The sequence below is a fragment of the Pogoniulus pusillus genome, unplaced genomic scaffold (assembly GCF_015220805.1).
Source record: "Pogoniulus pusillus isolate bPogPus1 unplaced genomic scaffold, bPogPus1.pri scaffold_138_arrow_ctg1, whole genome shotgun sequence".
In the NCBI taxonomy this organism is placed as follows: Eukaryota; Metazoa; Chordata; class Aves; order Piciformes; family Lybiidae; genus Pogoniulus; species Pogoniulus pusillus.
The window spans coordinates 22,546-41,220 of NW_026974573.1; the positions used below are offsets into that span (position 1 = coordinate 22,546).

General features: G+C 58.5%; 2 protein-coding genes and 1 long non-coding RNA gene across 7 annotated transcripts in view; 2 read left to right on the forward strand and 1 right to left on the reverse strand.

Annotated features, from left to right (window-relative positions):
* The window catches only part of LOC135173922 (protein disulfide-isomerase TMX3-like), a 36,365-nt gene extending 22,010 nt beyond the window's left edge, over positions 1–14,355 (forward strand). The window contains exons 2-11 of one of the 5 annotated variants that reach the window (XR_010301556.1): positions 1,064–1,206; positions 1,695–1,798; positions 2,255–2,400; positions 2,525–2,703; positions 6,866–7,025; positions 8,211–8,323; positions 9,216–9,345; positions 10,133–10,201; positions 12,796–13,358; positions 14,115–14,355. Coding sequence is in view for 4 of the 5 variants with exons in the window: in XM_064141133.1 (XP_063997203.1) it covers positions 8,211–8,323; positions 9,216–9,306; positions 9,404–9,558; positions 10,133–10,201; positions 13,321–13,358; positions 14,115–14,292 (644 nt within the window). In the remaining variant the exon portion in view is untranslated. Of the gene's footprint in view, positions 1–1,063; positions 1,207–1,694; positions 1,799–2,254; positions 2,401–2,524; positions 2,704–6,865; positions 7,026–8,210; positions 8,324–8,859; positions 8,995–9,215; positions 9,346–9,403; positions 9,559–10,132; positions 10,202–12,795; positions 13,359–14,114 lie in introns of those variants that run through there. The other 4 variants (XM_064141133.1, XM_064141134.1, XM_064141135.1 and 1 more) reach the window with 4 other exon arrangements.
* LOC135173924 (uncharacterized) lies at positions 2,176–6,866 on the reverse strand. Its single transcript, XR_010301559.1, has 2 exons — positions 6,650–6,866; positions 2,176–2,720 (listed from the first exon to the last, which is right to left on the reverse strand). It is a non-coding gene; the product is annotated as an uncharacterized LOC135173924 (long non-coding RNA).
* Positions 14,356–16,556: 2,201 nt separating the features above from the next.
* The window catches only part of LOC135173923 (protein disulfide-isomerase TMX3-like), a 36,473-nt gene continuing 34,354 nt past the window's right edge, over positions 16,557–18,675 (forward strand). Inside the window, exon 1 of the transcript XR_010301558.1 lies at positions 16,557–17,456. The gene's annotated coding sequence lies outside the window, so the exon portion shown is untranslated. The remainder of the gene's footprint in view (positions 17,457–18,675) is intronic.

Below are 18,675 nucleotides of genomic sequence, written 5' to 3' on the forward strand. Positions count from 1 at the left end.
GCTGGAAGGGACGGGGAGGAACAGAAGGGACTGGGATCGGATCTGGGAGAGACTGAGAGGGGCTGGAAGGGACGGGGAGGAACAGAAGGGACTGGGATCGGATCTGGGAGAGACTGAGAGGGGCTGGAAGGGACGGGGAGGAACAGAAGGGACTGGGATCGGATCTGGGAGAGACTGGGAGGGACTGGAGGGGACGGGGAGGAACGGAAGGGACTGGGATCGGATCTGGGAGCGACTGGGAGGGACTGGAAGGGACGGGGAGGAACGAAAGGGACAGGGATCGGATCTGGGAGCGACTGGGAGGGACTGGAAGGGATGGGGAGGAACGAAAGGGACCGGGCGGGGATCTGGGCGGGACTGGGAGGGATAGGGACGGGGCTGGGATCGACTGGGAGGGGTTTGGGAGGGACTGGGCCGGTCCGGGCGGTATCTGTGTGGGCCTGGGAGCAGAGGAGAGCATGGGAGCCATCCTGTGAGCACTGTGCGTTGTCCTGGAGCACTGGGAGGTACTGGGATCCATACCTGGAGGCGCTGGGAGCTGAGCTGGGAGCGCTGGGAGCCGCCACGGAGCCCCCTGCGGCCGTTTTGTCTCCCTCCCCCCTCCCTCCCGGCGCCGTGAGGGGAAAGAGCGGGAAAGCCAGGCCGTGCTCTGATTGGCCAGCGGCGTTTGGGCGGGAAGCGCTCAGCCTCTGCGCTCTGGCAGGCTCTGGGGGGTCTCACTCTGGGTTTCGGTGTCCCCTTTGGCTCGGCCCCCCCAGCCACGGCTCCAGGGGTCTGGGGGTATCGAAAGGGCCTTTGGGGGCATCTAAAGGCGTCAGGGGTGAGCTGGAGGGGGTCTGCGTGTATCTAAAGGAGGCCTGTGGCCATGTAGAGGGGTCAGGGACCCTCGTAAAGGGGTCCGTGGGCACCTAGAGTGGGTCTGGCGAGATGCAAAGGTGGAGGCTGTGCTTGCTGTGCAAGGCTGCTTGTGTGTGTGTGCTTTAGGTGTGGTTTGCTCTGGGGTGCAGTCAGTGTGTGCTGCTGTCCAGCCGAAGCACTGCAGAGCTGCTGCTTCTCCTTGCAGCACACGCTCAGAGGACAGGTCCCTGGATTGCAGTGCTGCTCCAATGGCCTGTGGTGGCTGCAGGCAGCCGCGGCCCGGGGAGCCCAAGACTCAGCGTGTGGAAGGGTTGGGAGCAGCCCTGGGTGCCTGCAAGGATTCGGGAGGTGAGCTGAGCAGGTGAGATGGATCTGAGACACCTTTCAGAGCAGCTGCTGTGAGTATCTGGAGTCTTCCTGCAGCGTTGGTGCAGTTAAAGTAGAGAAAGCAGCTCTGGAAGGTTTGTGCTGCATCTTCCATCCAGCTGCGTTCTGCAGCCCCTGGGAAGGTGTTGGTTGGTAGAGCGCATCTGTGGGAGGTGTGAAGGGAGCTGGGGGTCTGTCTGCCTGCACAGGGAGAGCTCAGCTGTCTCTGCTCGTCACAGTGCTAGAGAGCAGCTTTCAGAGCCCCGCAGCGTGCTGGAGCTGCTGCAGGAGGATCAAATGGTGTCTGCCTCCCAGACACAGGGAGAGCAGCGTGGAGCCTCCTCCTGTCTGCTTCGTCCATGTGGCAGCTGTCCTGGCACTTGTCATGCCAGTGGAGTAACTGAGCCATGCCGAGAGAGGGGAGGAAATGCAAAGCAGTGGCCCTGAGACAAATCTCACTCTTCCCACAGGCCCGAGCAGGTCTGAAACCCTGCCACGGAGAGGCACAGGCCCCGCAGCAGTGCCTGCATTTCAGCAGCTGCCCATCGGAGCTAAGCACAGCCTCGGCTCAGAGGTGAGGGCATGGCTGTGAGAGTGCAGCTGTCACCAGCACCTGCTCCTCTCCGTGCTCCAGTGGGGCCAAACGTTTCAGATCCACTGCTCCTCTGGGGACTGCAGCACTGAGGACTAATTTGAGGGTGGGTTTGTGTTGGGTTGGTTGGTTTGGCTTTGGTTGTTTTTTTCCCAGGTGCCAAAGCATCTGGGCCGTCTCTGATCTCACTGATCCCTTTTCTGTCATAAATGAAGCTTTACCAAAAAAGTTACAGTCGTGTCACTTCCAGCCTGATCTGCATGGCTTGAGCAGCCACTGCCAAAGAGCAAAGCCTTTGTCAGGGCTCTCGGAGCAGCTCGTTTGTTGTGTGTGTGAAAAAGGCAACCAAGTGTCAGGGGTTGTCTTTCCCATCTTCTGGTGGGGTGCTCTGACGTGCTTTATTTCTGTCTGGCTGTCACTGGTACGTGTCCCTGGCAGCTCAGGAGCATGTCTGCTGGGCAGTGCTGGGGGCCAGGCGTCCCTCCTGTGTGTGCATGGCCCACATGGCAGCACCCTGCAGTCAGAGCTGACTGTGTGCACTGGAGGTGGAGTGTTGGAGTGGGATCAGCTCAGAGCTCTGCAAGGTCAGTGCATGGCAGTGGAAAATGAAATGCTTTGGCAGTGTTTTTACTGGGGGCATAGGAGCGTGCCCTCACCTTCACAGTGTGAGTAACTGAGCTTTGTCCTTGGTTGTTTCACTCTTGGCAGGTTTGCACTTTGCTTTCCACTCCACTGGCCAAGCCAGCCAGATGTGCAGCAGCAGCAGGATGGGCACGAGGGCCCCAGCTGCTGCGGTGAATCCGTCAGCACGGACGCTGGTGCCGCTGCAGCCTGGCCCTGCAGCCTGGCAGGGTGATCTCCTTTGGCTCGGCTCCTGTGGGCTCCAGGTAGGGTTTGTCTGTGTCTGCCAGGAGGGAAGGGTTGAAAAGGAGATTGCTCAGTCCGAGCTCTGACCTAGTAGCTGAAGATTCTGTCCAATGCAGATACTGACAGAGCAGCTGGATGAGCAGAAAGCCTCTCGTGCAAACGGCTGTGGAGTGCTTCTCTCTGTTCCCTGCTGCTGGGAGGTGCTGACAGGTTAGAGTTAGTGGAGGGGTGTGAAGAATTTGCAGGGATCTCTAAGGGTCTGCAGACCCCTTTGAAAGGTCTGAAGTTGTCTGTAGATGTCTCTAGGGTGCTGCAGGGGTCTGCAGGCACCTCTTAAATGTCTGGAGGGGTCTGTAGCTGTCTGTAGAGGTCTCTAGAGCTTTGTAGAGGAATGTGGGTGCCTGCAGCTGTCTCTAGGGGGGTGTGGAGGTCTGCAGGCACCTTTCAAATGTCTGGAGGGGTCTGTAGAGCTCAGGCAGGGTCTGTAGATTTTGGCAGGGTTCTGTAGGAGTCTCTGGGCAGCTTTTAAAGGTGTGGAGGGGTCTGCAGGTGCCTGTTGAGCTTTGTCCATGTCTGTGGTGGTGTGTAGGTGAGTGTGGGTGTCTGCAGAGGTGTGAAGGGGTCTGTAGCTATTTGTCAGGGTCTGAGAGAGTCTGCAGAGGTCTGTAGAGTTGAGTAGGTGTTTGGAGATTTCTGTGTGGGTCTGTAGGTGTCTGCAGGCATCATTGAAGGCTCTGGAGGGGTCTGTAGATGTGTGCAGGGGTCTGTTAAATATCTGGAGGGGTCTGGATGGGTGTGGGGAGCTCTGAAGGGGTCTGTATGTGTTTGCAGGCAGCTGCAGGGGTCCGTAGATGCCTGTAGGGATTTGCAGGGCTCTGTTAGTTCTCTGTAGAGGTCTGCCTGGGTCTGGAGGTGCCTTTTAATGGGTCTGTGGAGGTCTGGAGGGCTCTACAGAGTTCTGCAGTGGGCTGCAGTGGTCTGTTAAAGGTGTGGAGGGGTCTGTAGGTGTCTGCATTCAGTGAAGGAGTTCTTTGGCTCCAGGACACTTTTGTCCAGTGTCTCTAGAGTGTGACTGTCCCAAATGAGATAGAGGTGCACTGGCAGCGTGTTTGCAGATGGCCCCAAGCTGAGTGGTGCTGGAGAGCAAGCAGAGGGGCAGGATGGCATCCAGGAAACACCTGGGCAGGCAGGGGAGCTGGGCCCAGGCGAAGCTTGTGAGGTTCCAGGAGAGCAAGGGCAGGGTGCTGCGTGTGGGCGGGAGGAAGCCTGCCTGTGCCTGCGGGCTGGGGGCGGAGGCGATAAAGAGCAGCCCTGGGGGTGCTGGGGAGAAGCTGAGTGCGAGCACATGGTGTGAGCTTGCAGGCCAGGAGGAGCCTGTCGGTGTCTGCAGGGCTGTGCAAGCAGCTGTAGGACTCTGCCCAGGTCTGTAGGTGTCTGCAGGGGTCTTCTAAAAGGCCTGGAGGCTTTTCTGAGTGTGCAGAGGTGTGCGGGGGTCTGGAGGCATCTGTAGGTACCCTTAGGGGCCTGGAGGGCTCTCTGGGTGTCTGTGGAGGTGGTTAGGGGTCGGTAGAGGTGTCTGTGGTGCTGTAGGTGTCTCAAAAGGCTGTGAAGGTCTTGAGGTGCCTTGCAAAGGTCTCGAGGTGTCTGTAGGGGTCTGCAGGGTTCTCTGGCAGTCTGTAGAGGTCTGTGGGGGTCTCTAGGGGCCTCTTAAAGACATGCAGGGGTCTGCAGGGCTCTATGGAAAGGTCGGGAGGGGTCCCTAGAGGTCTCTAGGAGGCTGGAGGGGTGTGCGAGTGTCTGTAGCATTCAGCAGGTGTGTGGAGGTTTCTGTTCTGGGCCCGCAGGTGTCTGCAGGCATCTTGTAAAGGTCTGCAGGGGTCTGTGGAGCTCTGTCAGGCATCTGTTAAGTGTCTGCAGGAATCCATTGAAGGTGTGGAGGGGGCTGCAGGGCTCTGCAGAGGAGGCTGTGGCTGTGTGTAGAGGTCTTAGGGGTGTGAAGAGTTTGCAGGGGTCTGTAAGGGTCTGCAGAGCCCTTGGAAAGGTCTGAAGTTGTCTGTAGGAGTCTGGAGATGTCTCTAGGGCACTGCAGGGCTCTGCAGGGGTCTGCTGCTGCGGGAGGAGTGGGCTGGCGGAGCCACGCCCCCTCCCTGGCCTTTCTTGCCTGGCTCTGGTTGCTTCCTGTTTATTTGCATAGCCACACCCCCTGTCCCCTTGCTGTCTAGTCCTCGCCCCTTTCTTTCTGAGCCACGCCCCCTTCCCTGTTCTGTGTCTGGTCCCCGCCCCTTCTCCTTAGCCACGCCCCCTCAGTGCAATGCCTATTCCCTGCCCATCCATGGCCACGCCCTCTCCCCATGCTGTGTCTAGTCCCCGCCCCCTCCATGGCCACGCCCTCTCCCCATGCTGTGTCTAGCCCCGCCCCCTCCATGGCCACGCCCTCTCCCCATGCTGTGTCTAGTCCCCGCCCCCTCCATGGCCACGCCCTCTCCCCATGCTCTGCCTGGCCCCGCCTCCTCGGCCCCGCCCCCGCCCCCCAGTAACTAATTATATGGTGACAGATTTGGAGCTTCCTTTGGAGGAGGAGTTCAGGAGGTGGCTGCTGATTGGTGGATTGTGATGGGCGTGGTTTGCTGCTTGTTCTGCCTTCCTCATTTGCATAAATTTCAATATCAGGCTCTGCCTTTGAGTACCTTGGAGATGGGTTGGGGGTTGGGGAGGGGTTACCGGGAGGGTCAGCAGCTGATTGGTGGATCCTGGGGGGGCTGTGGGCATGGTCACCCCTGTGCCCCGCCCCCTCATTTGCATAAATGAAGGCAGGGTCCACCTGGCGGAGTTTGGTGCTTTATTGGGGGGGGGGAACTGGTTAGGACGGGGAGGGTCAGCAGCTGATTGGTGCGTCCTCTGGCGTGGGCGGGGCCTGCCCCTGCCCCGCCCCTCCGAAGTGCTCGATGGTCTCCAGCACAGCCCCAGCAGCTCCAGGAAGGAGGAGACCTCCCCCCGCAGGCCTCCAGCCCCCCGGGAGACCCAGAGCCTGCAGGGGGAGGGCTCAGGGACCCCCAGATCCTCCTAGGGACCACCCAGGGACCCGCAGACCCACCCACTGGCCTCCCAGAGACCCCCACTCACCTCCTTGTATGCCCCCACTAATCCCCCAGCCCCTCCCCGTCCCCGCCCAGCGCCCCCCAGTGCCCACTCAGGCCCTCAGCTTGTCCCCGCAGCACTGCAGCCTGGCCTGGGGGCGCTGCTGAGGCCTCCCCCAGGGCCGGGCTGGGGGCTGCAGGCCTGGGCCCAGCGCCCTCAGTGCCACCTGTGCCAGGCCAGCAGGCAGTGGCAGCAGCACCTCCCTGGCAGGGCAGGTCAAGGAGCCTCGGGGGAGGGACTCCAGCACCTCCCAGCGTCCCCCCAGTCCCCTCCCACTGCTCCCAGTCCCCCCCAAGCACCCCTGGGACTCTCTATGGCACCCACAGACCCTTCCCCTACCCCCAGCCACCTCTGACCCCCGTCAAAACCTCACCCGGGGACCCCCATGACACCCCCAGACCCTCCCTCTGCTCCACTGCCCCCTCCCCCCAGCCACCTCGGACCCTTCCCAAGGCGCCCCCAAACCCCCCCAACCCCGGGGCCGCCTACAACACCCCCAGACCCTCCCCATACCCCCTTCAGCCACTTCGCCCCCCCCCCAAATCCCCCTGCGACCCCCCCAAGCGCCCCTGGCAACCACTGACTCATCCCCAGACCCTCCCCCCACTGCTCGCCCCCCCCCCAGCCACCTCATCCCTCCCCCCGGGACTCCTCAAACCCCCCTGGGGCCCCCCCGAAGCCCCTCTGGGACTCTCCAAAACCCCCCAGCCCCTTCCCCCGCCCCCCCCCCGAGCCCTCTCGGACCCCTCCCGGGACCCCCCAACTCCGCCTAAGACCCCCCCGGGGCTGGGTACAGCCGCAGCAGCTCGCTCCGCGCCGCCATCTTGCCTCCGTGCCGTCACTTCCGGCTGGCAGGCGACGCTCTGGGCTCTCCTCTCGCTGGTCAAAGCCGCTCTAGGCCTCCGAGCTCCTCCAGGCGCCACTGCGAGCGGCTCTGGGCCAAAGCAATGACTGTGCTCAGCTGCAGGGATGGATTTGCCTGCACTCAAGCTGCTGCTGCCAGAGCCCCTCCGTGTCAATCTGTGCTGCCGTTGGGTTCTGCAGCTCTCTCCAGCAAGCATGGCATGAGCTGAAGGAGCAGCAGGAGCAGCATGGCCATTCCCCAGGCAGCAGGAGGGTTCAGCCCAGCACCAGCTCATGCGGGAGGAGCAGATGCTGAGGAACATCCCCCACGAGACGCAGGTGGCCAAAGAGGCTGGGTCAGGTAAGGCTTTGTGTGGAGTTTGTGCTCCTTCTGGCAGTCAGGTGCACCGGTTCTGAGGAGTAGAAGCATGGAGTGGTTGCTGTTGGAGAAGAGCTTCCAAATCATCCAGGGCAGCCCTTAAGGCAGCACTGCCAGGTCACCCCTAAAGCATGTCCCTGAGCAGCACAGCTGTAGGACTTTTCCTCCCTCCAGGTAGCTGCAGCCAGCAGTGAGCTCACTGATCAGACTCTGTGCTCAGAGCAGAGCTGCTGCAGCCCTCTCAGCATCTTGGTAGCCTCCTCTGCACTGGCTCCAACACTTCCATGTCCTGGTTGTGCTGGGGGCTCCAGAACTGCCCCCAGGACTGCAGATGGGGTGTGAGGAGAGCAGAGGCAAGGGGCAGAATCCCCTCCCTTGCCCTGCTGCCCACACTGCTCTTGCTGGAGCCCAGCACAGGGTTGCTGTCTGGGCTGCACTCACACTGCAGGCTCCTCTTGAGCTTTGCATCAGCCCAGACCCCCAGGGCCTGTTCCTCAGGGCTGCTCTCAGCCGTTCCCCATCCAGCCTGGAGTTGTGCTTGGGATTGTGCCCACCCAGGTGCAGGACCTTGCACTTGGCCTTGATGAATGCCATGAGGTTGGCCTGGGCGCACCTCTGCAGCCTGCCCAGTTTGTAACTGGGGCTGTAAAGAATGGTTATGCATTGCCTGTGCTTCTGATTTCAGGAGAGTCCCATTTCATTCTTGATGCTTTCTTTAAGAGAGGCATACAACTGAGCTCCCTCAGAGAAGCAGCATGAAGTGCATGAAGGATGCTGGCTGCACTCAGTACAGACAAGGCACATGGGAGTAGGTTAACAAGATGCTTGACATTTGCCCTTAATGGTCATTGTCTTCAAATGCATCATTCGGGAGTTAAGTTGCTTGGCATTTGCAGTTGACTACTTCTTCTCTGGCCTTTGGAGTGAAGGAAGGGAAAAACCAGAGTTGAAGATGTCAGCTCTGTAAGTTTTCTCTGGGTGATCAAAGCATGCACAACATCCTGTGCTTGTGCTCTGGAAGATTCTAGGAGCTTCCCGGGGACTCAGGGAGCACAAGTTCTGGATTTCTGTGGGCTGTCTCTAGATGAACACCTGAGTGCAGTGAATCTAAAAGCAGCTGTCTCTCATTTGAAGTTAAAGTGATGTGACTGATCTGGTGCTTTATAGGTGCCAAAAAGGAGACCTTCTTCACCTGCTTCTCCTGTGCAAGCTCTTCTGTCTGTCTGCTGAGATGTTTCTGCCTGTTTCTCTGGCAGAGAAGTGTTTGCTTTTTTGGCTGGGTAAGTAGGAGATTTGTTTTGTTGATTTGCTTTGTTTTGTCGCTGAATACTTGGTGCAGCTGGCCTCAGATGCTGTTTGTTCACAAAGGACACACTACTGTGTGATTGGTGGGCATAGAAGCAGTAATTGCTGACAGAAGCACGCTTGTGACCTTGGCTGTAAATTCATGAACAGGCATTACAGTGTTTCTGTCTCTGCAAGCCAAAGTACTCTCATGCTGAAGAACTTCTTCCTCAGATCCACTCTGAGCAGCCCTGCTCTCCCTCAGCTTCAAACCATTCCCCTTGCCCTGTCTTTAGACACCCTTATGGAAAAAGTCCCTCTGCAGCCTTCCTGCTGCAGGTTCCCTTCAGGTGCTGGGAGGTAGCTTTAAAGTCTCCCTGGAGTCTTGTCCCCTTCAGGCTGAGCAGCCCCAGCTCCCTCAGCCTATCCTCTTAGAAGTGCTCCAGCCCTTGGCTCATCCTCGTGGTCCTGCTCTGAACTGGTTCCAGCAGTTTTTCGTTCTTCAGCTGGACTGTGGCCATGTGGAATGTTTTGGGTTGTGCTTTTGCCTTTGCATGCTGAAAGACTTCCTGTGTTACCTTAGTAGTACGTTTCATGTGCAAGGTTCCTGTCTGTGATCTCTTGCTGCTGGGGAAGTCATGAGCTACCTGTGGGGGTGTGAAATGCAGTAAGCTTCCATCGCGTTGCCTGCACGGATGTGAGGGGACAAAGTACTGCTGAGAAGCTTTTCTGTACCATTCTCTTCCCCCTTCCCCTCTTGCCTTTAAGGGAACACACACAGGGAGAAGCTCACTGAGCACCCTCTGACATGCTGTAGGAATTCTTTGCTTTGCAGTGTTTTACACTGTGGCTCTTCAAACCTGTAACCCATCTGCTTTCCATTGCCAGCGAGCTGACCATCCGTACTACCGTCGCCTTGAATGCCTCCAACCAGCAGTGTTTGCTGCCAGACAGACACCTGGAGAAGACAGAGGACATGGTTAAGTTCATGGAGGATATCTTGGATGGTGCTGCTGAAGTAAGTCTTTGTTGTGGCTTGAGATATATTGGTTGGTGTTTGGTTTTTCCCCCCTTAGCTGCGGTGGCTCCGATTGTTACGCCGTGTGATTTATCTTCCTGTCCTGGCTGTCTTCCCGTGCTGGGTGCTGGCAGTGAATACGTGGTGAGGAGTGCTTGGGGTGTGCCATCCTTTGCTGTTCGCACTGTGGGAACTCCAAGAGCCATGGAATGGGTGCGTTATGAGTGATGCACAATTAATAATCAATATTAATGTTGGTATCCAGGCAAAGGTTGTTAATAACTACAACCAACCTGTTTCTTATCATTCAGTCTCTGCAGAAAGCTTATTGACAAGGTTCAAAGCACACAGCTGGGGTATTTGTACACTTAGAATCATGGAATCAGCCAGGTTGGAAGAGACCTCCAAGCTCATCCAGCCCAACCTAGCCCCAGCCCTCTCCAGTCAGCTAGGCCATGGCACTAAGTGCCTCATCCAGGCTTTTCTTGAGCAGCTGCAGGGACGGCGACTCCCTAGGCAGCCTCTGTGGTCTGAGAGTAGAGCAGCAACTTGCTGTTAGTTTGCTGTGATGGTCTCAAACAGCTGTGGGAGAGTTTGGCATGAGCCTGTTGGAATGCTTAGCCTTACTGGAGGAGCTGGGAGCGTCTGGGCAGCATGAAATGCAAGAGCAATTGCTTTTCACTTCCTTCTTAAGGGACTTAAGGGTTGGGAGGTCTGAAGAATGAACTGTTGGGATCATAACTGCAAAGTGTCAGCAGTTTTGACATGGTTCCATTTGACATTGCAGGCACAGGCTGGTGATGGACTTCTGCAACGAAGCAAGAGAGTCCTCTATGAGGCCAAGGCTGCTGTAATGGTAGAGTTCAGTGCTTATTCAGTGAGGTGATGCTCTTGTCAGTCAAGAAGGACTTAGTTGCAGAGGCTTTAGAAATGCTTTGATGTAAGCTTGTTGCTATGCTGTGCCTAGTGTATCTATTGTCACTATTTAGAACTAGGCTTAAACCAAATGAACTTCTGGATTAAAACAGCCAATCATGTCTGCCACAGTTCTAACTGTTCCACCTGCAGGAATGTCACATTTTTCACTCTGCTGTTAGTCTGATGTATTTTAAGGGACAGAATCATGAAAATCCAACCTCTTTTCCTTGAGCTTTTTGCCATGGCTTCAGAGGTTCTTTTGTGTTCTGAGCAATGTTTTGGTTTCAGTCTGTCCCAGGCCTCTGTCAGCCTCCCACCCAAGAAATCTCTGCTCCTGGTGAGGCGGAGCAGCTTCTGACTGTTGTTACTTGTCCTAGTGCTGAGCAGCAGCTGGCACCTTGGTGCTGACCCCTGCCCCTCGGCAATGTATAGACGTTAAGGAGATCCCTTCTCTTCCCCAGACTAAACAGCCCCAGGCCTCTCTCTCTTCTTTCCAGCCCCCTCCTCTCTTGCCCCCCCACCGTTTCCCCCTCCCCCCCCGCTCTTCCCCCCCCCCACCTCCTCTCTTTTCCCACCCCTCCCCTCTTCACCCCCCCACCTCCTCTCTTTTCCCACCCCTCCCCTCTTCACCCCCCCACCTCCTCTCTTTTCCCACCCCTCCCCTCTTCACCCCCCCACCTCCTCTCTTTTCCCACCCCTCCCCTCTTCACCCCCCCACCTCCTCTCTTTTCCCACCCCTCCCCTCTTCACCCCCCCACCTCCTCTCTTTTCCCACCCCTCCCCTCTTCACCCCCCCACCTCCTCTCTTTTCCCACCCCTCCCCTCTTCACCCCCCCCACCTCCTCTCTTTTCCCACCCCTCCCCTCTTCACCCCCCCACCTCCTCTCTTTTCCCACCCCTCCCCTCTTCACCCCCCCACCTCCTCTCTTTTCCCACCCCTCCCCTCTTCACCCCCCCACCTCCTCTCTTTTCCCACCCCTCCCCTCTTCACCCCCCCACCTCCTCTCTTTTCCCACCCCTCCCCTCTTCACCCCCCCACCTCCTCTCTTTTCCCACCCCTCCCCTCTTCACCCCCCCACCTCCTCTCTTTTCCCACCCCTCCCCTCTTCACCCCCCCACCTCCTCTCTTTTCCCACCCCTCCCCTCTTCACCCCCCCACCTCCTCTCTTTTCCCACCCCTCCCCTCTTCACCCCCCCACCTCCTCTCTTTTCCCACCCCTCCCCCCTTCACCCCCCCACCTCCTCTCTTTTCCCACCCCTCCCCTCTTCACCCCCCCACCTCCTCTCTTTTCCCACCCCTCCCCTCTTCACCCCCCCACCTCCTCTCTTTTCCCACCCCTCCCCTCTTCACCCCCCCACCTCCTCTCTTTTCCCACCCCTCCCCTCTTCACCCCCCCACCTCCTCTCTTTTCCCACCCCTCCCCTCTTCACCCCCCCACCTCCTCTCTTTTCCCACCCCTCCCCTCTTCACCCCCCCACCTCCTCTCTTTTCCCACCCCTCCCCTCTTCACCCCCCCACCTCCTCTCTTTTCCCACCCCTCCCCTCTTCACCCCCCCACCTCCTCTCTTTTCCCACCCCTCCCCTCTTCACCCCCCCACCTCCTCTCTTTTCCCACCCCTCATCTCTTCACCCCCCCAACCTCCTCTCTTTTCCCACCCCTCCCCTCTTCACCCCCCCACCTCCTCTCTTTTCCCACCCCTCCCCTCTTCACCCCCCCACCTCCTCTCTTTTCCCACCCCTCTTCTCCTCACCCCCCCCCATTTTTCTCTCCCTCCCCACCTCCTCTCTTCTCTCTCCCCCACAATAACCAGAGCCACACCAGAGGCCAGAGCTGTGCTGTCGCAGCAAGCAAAGGGCAAAGGAGGCAACGAGATGCTGTAGGGACTCTGACTCTTGCTGCCAGGCTGCAACAAGAGGAAGGGAGAGTCTGGCCCCTAACAGGTGAAAACAAGAGAGGAGCAAGGCAGGAAGCACAAAAGCAAACCTATCTCATGAAGGAAACAGCACAACTTCAAGCACAGCTTTAAGCACAGCATACCAAGGAGGAACAGAAATCCCAAGCAGAGCAAAGGGGAGGAGTGGCTTAGAGAAAAGCAAAAGCACCCCACAAAGCACACAGCCAAAACACCACCCCACAAAGGACACAGCCAACCTACCCCCGCAAAGGGGATCAGCCAAAGGCTTCTGCCTCTCCTGGGGCAGCTTAAAAAGGGGAGGTCAATTGAAGTCTCCTCCCACCCCAGCTGTGGCCACTTTGCCCTCCCTGCTCAGTGCCCTTTAGAAGCAGAGCAGGAGGAGCCCAGCCCCAAGCTGGGCCCATTGCGGGCCAAGGGATCCTCCGCCTGGCATCCCAGGTGGGTGCGCACGGGTGAGCACCGGGTGCGTGGTGGAGGGTTTGAAAGGCTGGGGGGCCTGGCTGGCCCCTCGGCTAGCTAGGGCCGCCTTAGGGCTGGGCTACTGACCCACTGCAACATCCACCTTAGCTCACGGGTGCTAAGTCTGTGTTGCTACTGAGGCTGAGGTTTCTCTAGGAGGTTGGATCCTCGAAGGTTTTGCTCTGGGTTCTGCGATGGAGGCAAAGATGGAGCAGGAGCACTAACTGGAGCTGGTAACGGACCAGCAGCAGCAGCTGGTAATGGAACTGGTAATGGAGCAGAAGCTGGTAACGTAGAGTGGAGAGGAGGAGGAGGAAAGCAGCAGAGACTGCCCGGGGGAAGGCAGAGAGTGGGGGCAGGACGGCAGGGGCTGCCCGGGGAAAGGTGGAGGGCAGCGGCAGGAGGGCAGGGAAGAGGTACAGAGCTTTCAGGTGCTGAGCTTCAGCAGAAAGACCTGATGGAAAAGAAAAGAGACTAACTTGTTTAGCAAAAGTACTCTCTGGAATTTCCCAAGTCGCTTATTTATTGAAGGCAGTCATTTGTTGGTCATTGTCATCACGAGAGAGGACCTTTTGGTTTGCGTTAGGGTGGTTTGGGCTTGCCTGTAACTCCAGGCCCCTCAGAAATTGATGGGGGGGGAAAACCCCAACCCATGGATGTTCTCTTGGTTGTCTTTAACAGATAAACAAAGAGCAAGTGCGACTGAAAGAGCTTTGCAGGTAACAACTCTGTGACACTGTTTGGAGAGTTTTGAATTGGTCATTGCCAGCGAGATCAAGGTAGTGCCCCTTGGCCTTGCTGCATGTGGTGAACTGCTCCTAACACAGCCCAGCTGAACACAGAGTCAGGTGAAATGAAGGCTGAAGAGATAGGAAAAGTCTTTCTCAGCCTCATAGCTAAAGACAGTTTAGTTTCCCCAAGAAGTCCCATTCTACCTGTTGTGCATTGGTTTGATGCCAAAGCCAAACAACTGCCCCAGACCTTTCTATTTTCTCAGCTTTGGTGTAAATGAATATGAATTGAGGTTGGATGAGGCCCCGAGCAGCCTGTTGCAGTGGGAGGTATCCCTGCCTAGAGCAGAGGGTTGGGACTGGATGATCCTTGAGGTCCCTTCCAACCTAAACCATTCAATGAAGTCTTTTATCAGCTCCTAGGATTAGTGACAGTGGGGAATGTTTGCTTGCTATGAGCTGAGGGAGCTGTTTCCTAAATGGAATGTTCATTAGTTCTTTAGCACCTGAAAATGTTGGCAGGCTACTTGATAAACCTCCTGGAACGCAGGGGCCTGTTGAATTGTTTTCCCAGTGCCTGAACAACTTGCAGTGCTGTAATGGGTTAGCCTCCTGTTTCCCTCCAACACAGAAGTGAGGCAAAAGTAACACAGCCAAGGAAAAACCCTCTGGGTTGAGATCAAGAGGTAAATACAAAATGAGATCCTGCAGTGCACAATTACCTTAGCCTGTTTCTGTTTGCAGAAAGCAGGAGTCAGCCACCTGCCACCCATCCCCTCCTGACCCCAACCCCAGAAACCCAAAGCAGCACTTGGCACAGGAGGTCTCTCGTGTTGCAGTCTCACCTTCAAGCCCTGGAATACTTTGCTTCAGCCAGCAGCATGGGGTTGGATACCAACAGCAGAGTCGACTTAACCTGTGACTAAGTGAACTTTAAGTGTTCTGACTCCACAGTGGAACCTGATAAAGAAAGATGTGAATGGAAGCAGGCTCTGACTGCTCTGTGTAACTGATGAGAAGCTTTCTGAAGGAGGTGAATTTGTTTTACAGCCCTTCCCTCAGCTGGTTACAGATCTTCAAGGTAGCTGCTGGTGCAGTGTCTGTTGGAGACTGTTAGCCACTCTGAAGAAGGGAGTTAGTGGAGCATCATAGGACCATGTAGAGAGATTGGTCAGGAAAAGGCATTTGTGTTACCCTTTTGAGTCATTTGAGTCACTTTTATTGTAATCCCATGGCTGAGAGCAGGACTCCTTTGTGTCCAGGGTTAAAATCTTCAAGGAGAAACAGTGCCAAGGCTCTGAATTGATTGGGACTTGGTGCTGCTAGTTACAATGTAGGACAGTTAAGGCAGTCCTGTGTTTTGTGATTTGCCTTTTTTCCTGCTGTTCTAGTTTTGGCTCGGGCTAGTGTGAAGTGTCTCTGGAACGAGGTCCTTGTGGTCCCTTCTGACCCTGACTGATTCTGTGATTCCAGCAAGCAGCTTTTGACTTAAAAACCCCTGAGGTCACTGCAGCACCTCTCTATGGAATAAAAGAAAGGGATTTTGCTGCACTGCTGAGAACTGTTTCCAGCTCTGAGCCTTTGTTGTTGTGGTTGTTTTTGGTTCGTGTTTATAAACAGCAGTAGCTAAGCAATCCTCTCTGAGCTATGGACCAGAATCTGCTGCATCCTGTGCAAGAAGCAGATCCCAGTGTGATCTGGTGCAGCTGTAGCACTTCCTAACTGCTAGGTTTGGGAGGAGGGCATGTGTCTCAGTCGTTTCTGAGCTGTGATAGCAATCAGGTGTCTGCTTAAGTCTTGACCCTCTGCCATGTGCTGCCACGTTCACCAGATCTTTCTCCCGGCTTCAGGGAGAGAAGGAGTGTCCAGCTCCCAGAGTGGGTGTCAGAAGCGATGTGAAGTGAAAGGGGTTTGCTGAGGTCATGTAGGAAGTTGTGTGAGGGAATCTGGCAGTTTGGTTTTTGATTTCTTCAGTCTCTAAAGGTTTTCTTGGAGCAGCTTCACTGCAATCCTTTTAAATGCACAGAATATCAGCACAGGCCCTTTTAGACAGTCCTCCAGCTTTGCTGCAGGTCCCTTTCAGATACTGCAGCGTAGCTCGAAGCTCTGCCTTCTCTTCTGCAGCCTCCACAGCCCCAGTTCTTTCAGTCCTGCTTCCCAGGAGAGGTGCTGCAGTCCTCTGCTCCTCTTTGTGGCCCTCATCTGGCAGAAGAGCTGTGTTTTTCCTCTAGCTCCTGCAGAAGGGCCTTAATTCTGGTGTCAGCAGCTCCCCCTGTGTCTCCTCTGCTGTCTGTAAATCCCTCCAGAGTAGATCAAGGAAGTGCTGAGTAGCCCCAGCTGGAGTTGAGAGCTGTCCCTATAAAGTGAGTGTGTAGGAGTGGCAGAGCGTGGGCTGTGCCTTGCGTGCGGTGTGCTGTTGGCAAAGGCAATAGGCAGAGCGGCGCTGGGCTGAAGGCGCTGCCCCCGGCCGGGCGCAGAGGCGCTCTCGGTTGTGTGTGCTGCCCTCCGGTGTTTGCTCGTGGGTACTGCAGTTGTGTAGCGGCTGCGGTGTGGCGCCGGTGCTGAGTGCTGCCACCGTGTGTTTGCTTGTCCACACTGCATTTCCTCATCCGCGGCGGTCGCCCGTTTTCCTGCCTCGTCTCTAAAGGCCGTGCACGATTGAAGTGGCTGAAAGCTGAGGGGAGGGGAGGAGAGGAGGGGAAGGTGAGAGGTGGGAGGGAGAGCTGAGAACTGGTTTGGATTTGTAAGTATTGGAGTGAGGAGTTAAAGGCGGCAGGCAGGGGGGGCGGGCCGGCGCTCGGGCCGGCTCGGGGTGACAGATTTGGAGCTTCCTTTGGAGGAGGAGTTCAGGAGGTGGCTGCTGATTGGTGGATTGTGGTGGGCGTGGTTTGCCGCTTGTTCTGCCTCCCTCATTTGCATACATTTCAATACCAGGCTCTGCCTTTGAGTACCTTGGAGATGTGTTTGGGGTTGGGGAGGGGTTACCGGGAGGGTCAGCAGCTGATTGGTGGATCCTGGGGGGGCTGTGGGCATGGTCACCCCTGTGCCCCGCCCCCTCATTTGCATAAATGAAGGCAGGGTCCACCTGGTGGAGTTTGGTGCTTTATTGGGGGGCGAAACTGGTTAGGATCGGGAGGGTCAGCAGCTGATTGGTGCGTCCTCTGGCGTGGGCGGGGCCTGCCCCTGCCCTGCCCCGCCCCTCCGAAGCGCTCCATGGTCTCCAGCACAGCCCCAGCAGCTCCAGGAAGGAGGAGACCTCCCCCCGCAGGCCTCCAGCCCCCCGGGAGACCCAGAGCCTGCGGGGGGAGGGCTCAGGAACCCCCAGACCCTCCCAGGGACCCCCAGACCCTCTCCGGGACCTCCCAGGGACCCCCATATTCGCCCACTGTCCTCCCAGAGACCCCCACTCACCTCCTTGTATGCCCCCACTAATCCCCCAGCCCCTCCCCGTCCCCGCCCAGCACCCCCCAGTGCCCACTCAGGCCCTCAGCTTGTCCCCGCAGCACTGCAGCCTGGCCTGGGGGCGCTGCTGAGGCCCTCACCGAATCGCCACCGCTCGCCGCAGCCTGTCAGTGGCCATCTGCAAGCTGGCACTGCCCTCACCGAGTGGGCACTGATCTCACCAAGATGGCATTGAGCGCGACGGGTTAGAGGGGACCTTATCAATATGGCGCCGAGCGCGACGGACTGGAAGCGACCTCACCAATACGGCGCTCAACGCCGCGGTCCTGGCGCTGCCCGCAGCAAGCTGGCAATGCCCTCACCGAGTCGCCACCGCTCGCCGCAGGCTGGCAGTGACCCTCTGCAAGCTGGCGCCGCCCCCCGTGAGCTGGCGCTGCCCGCTCTTAGGCTGGCAGTGCCCTCACCACGACGGCGCCGCCGGCAGCGCAGGCTCGGCGGTGACCTCACCAAGATGGCGCCGACGTCCCGCCTGCGACGCTGACCTCACCAAGGTGGCTCCGGGGGCGGTTCCCGCCGCCCCTCCCCTCTCGCATGCGCAGAGCGCTCAGGCCAGGCCGCAGGGAGGGGCGCAGGGGACAGAGCCACTCTGAAGGCTGCCCGGGGGGCGTCTGGGCCCCGGAGGTGGTGAGTGGGGGTCGGAGAGGGGGGGGAGAGGTCTGTGTGGGGTGGGGGTCGCCGCTGGGGGGGGGGGCGGTGGGCAGTGGGGGGCAGTGGGGGGAGGGCCTGGAGCGTCCCCAGCAGCCTGGAGGGAACAGGGAGGGGAGGAGGGGGAGGGGCCGGGACACATACCCGGGGGGGGGGGTCCGGGAGGCCGTGGGGGAGTTTTGGGGGGTGGAAGTTGGGGGCGAGGCCGCGGGGCCTGGGCCTGGGCCCTTCGCTGAGGCCTGCTGGGAGGAGGGGGGGGGCGGAGAGGCCTGGGAGGGGTTTGGGGGTCCCTGGGGGGGACCTGGGGAGGGATTTGGGGGTCTCTGGGGGGGACCTGGGGAGGGATTTGGGGGTCTCTGAGGGGGGTCTTCGAGGGGGACCTGGGGAGGGATTTCGGGGTGTCTGGGGGGGGGTCTTTGGGGGGGACCTGAGGAGGGATTTGGGGGTCTCTGGGGGAGGTCTTTGGGGGGGACCTGGGGAGGGGTTTGGGGGTCTCTGAGGGGGTTCTTCGAGGGGGACCTGGGAAGGGATTTGGGGGTCTCTGGGGGGGGTCCCTGGGGGGACCTGGGGAGGGATTTGGGGGTCTCTGGGGGGGGTCTTTGGGGGGGACCTGAGGAGGGATTTGGGGGTCTCTGGGGGAGGTCTTTGGGGGGGACTTGGGGAGGGGTTTGGGGGTCTCTGGGGGGGTTCTTCGAGGGGGACCTGGGAAGGGATTTGGGGGTCTCTGGGGGGGGTCCCTGGGGGGGACCTGGGGAGGGATTTGGGGGTCTCTGGGGGGAGGTTTTGGAGGGGAGCCTGGGGAGGGGTTTGGGGGTTTCTGGGGGGGGTCTTCGAGGGGGACCTGGGGAGGGATTTGGGGGTCTCTGGGGGGGGTCTTTGGGGGGGACCTGAGGAGGGATTTGGGGGTCTCTGGGGGGGGTTCTTTGGGGGGGACCTGAGGAGGGGTTTGGGGGTCTCAGGGGGGGGTCTTCGAGGGGGACCTGGGGAGCGATTTGGGGGTTTCTGTGGGGGGTCCTTGGGAGGAGTATGGGGGTCCCTGGAGGGCTCTTTGGGGGGGACCTGGGGGGGTCTTTGGGGGTCTCGGGGGGGGGGGGTCCTTGGGGGAGGGTCTTGGGGAGGGATTTGGGGGTCCCTGGGGGGGTCTTTGGAGGGGTCTTGGGGAGGAGTTTGGGGGTCCCTGGGGGGGACAACCTGGGGA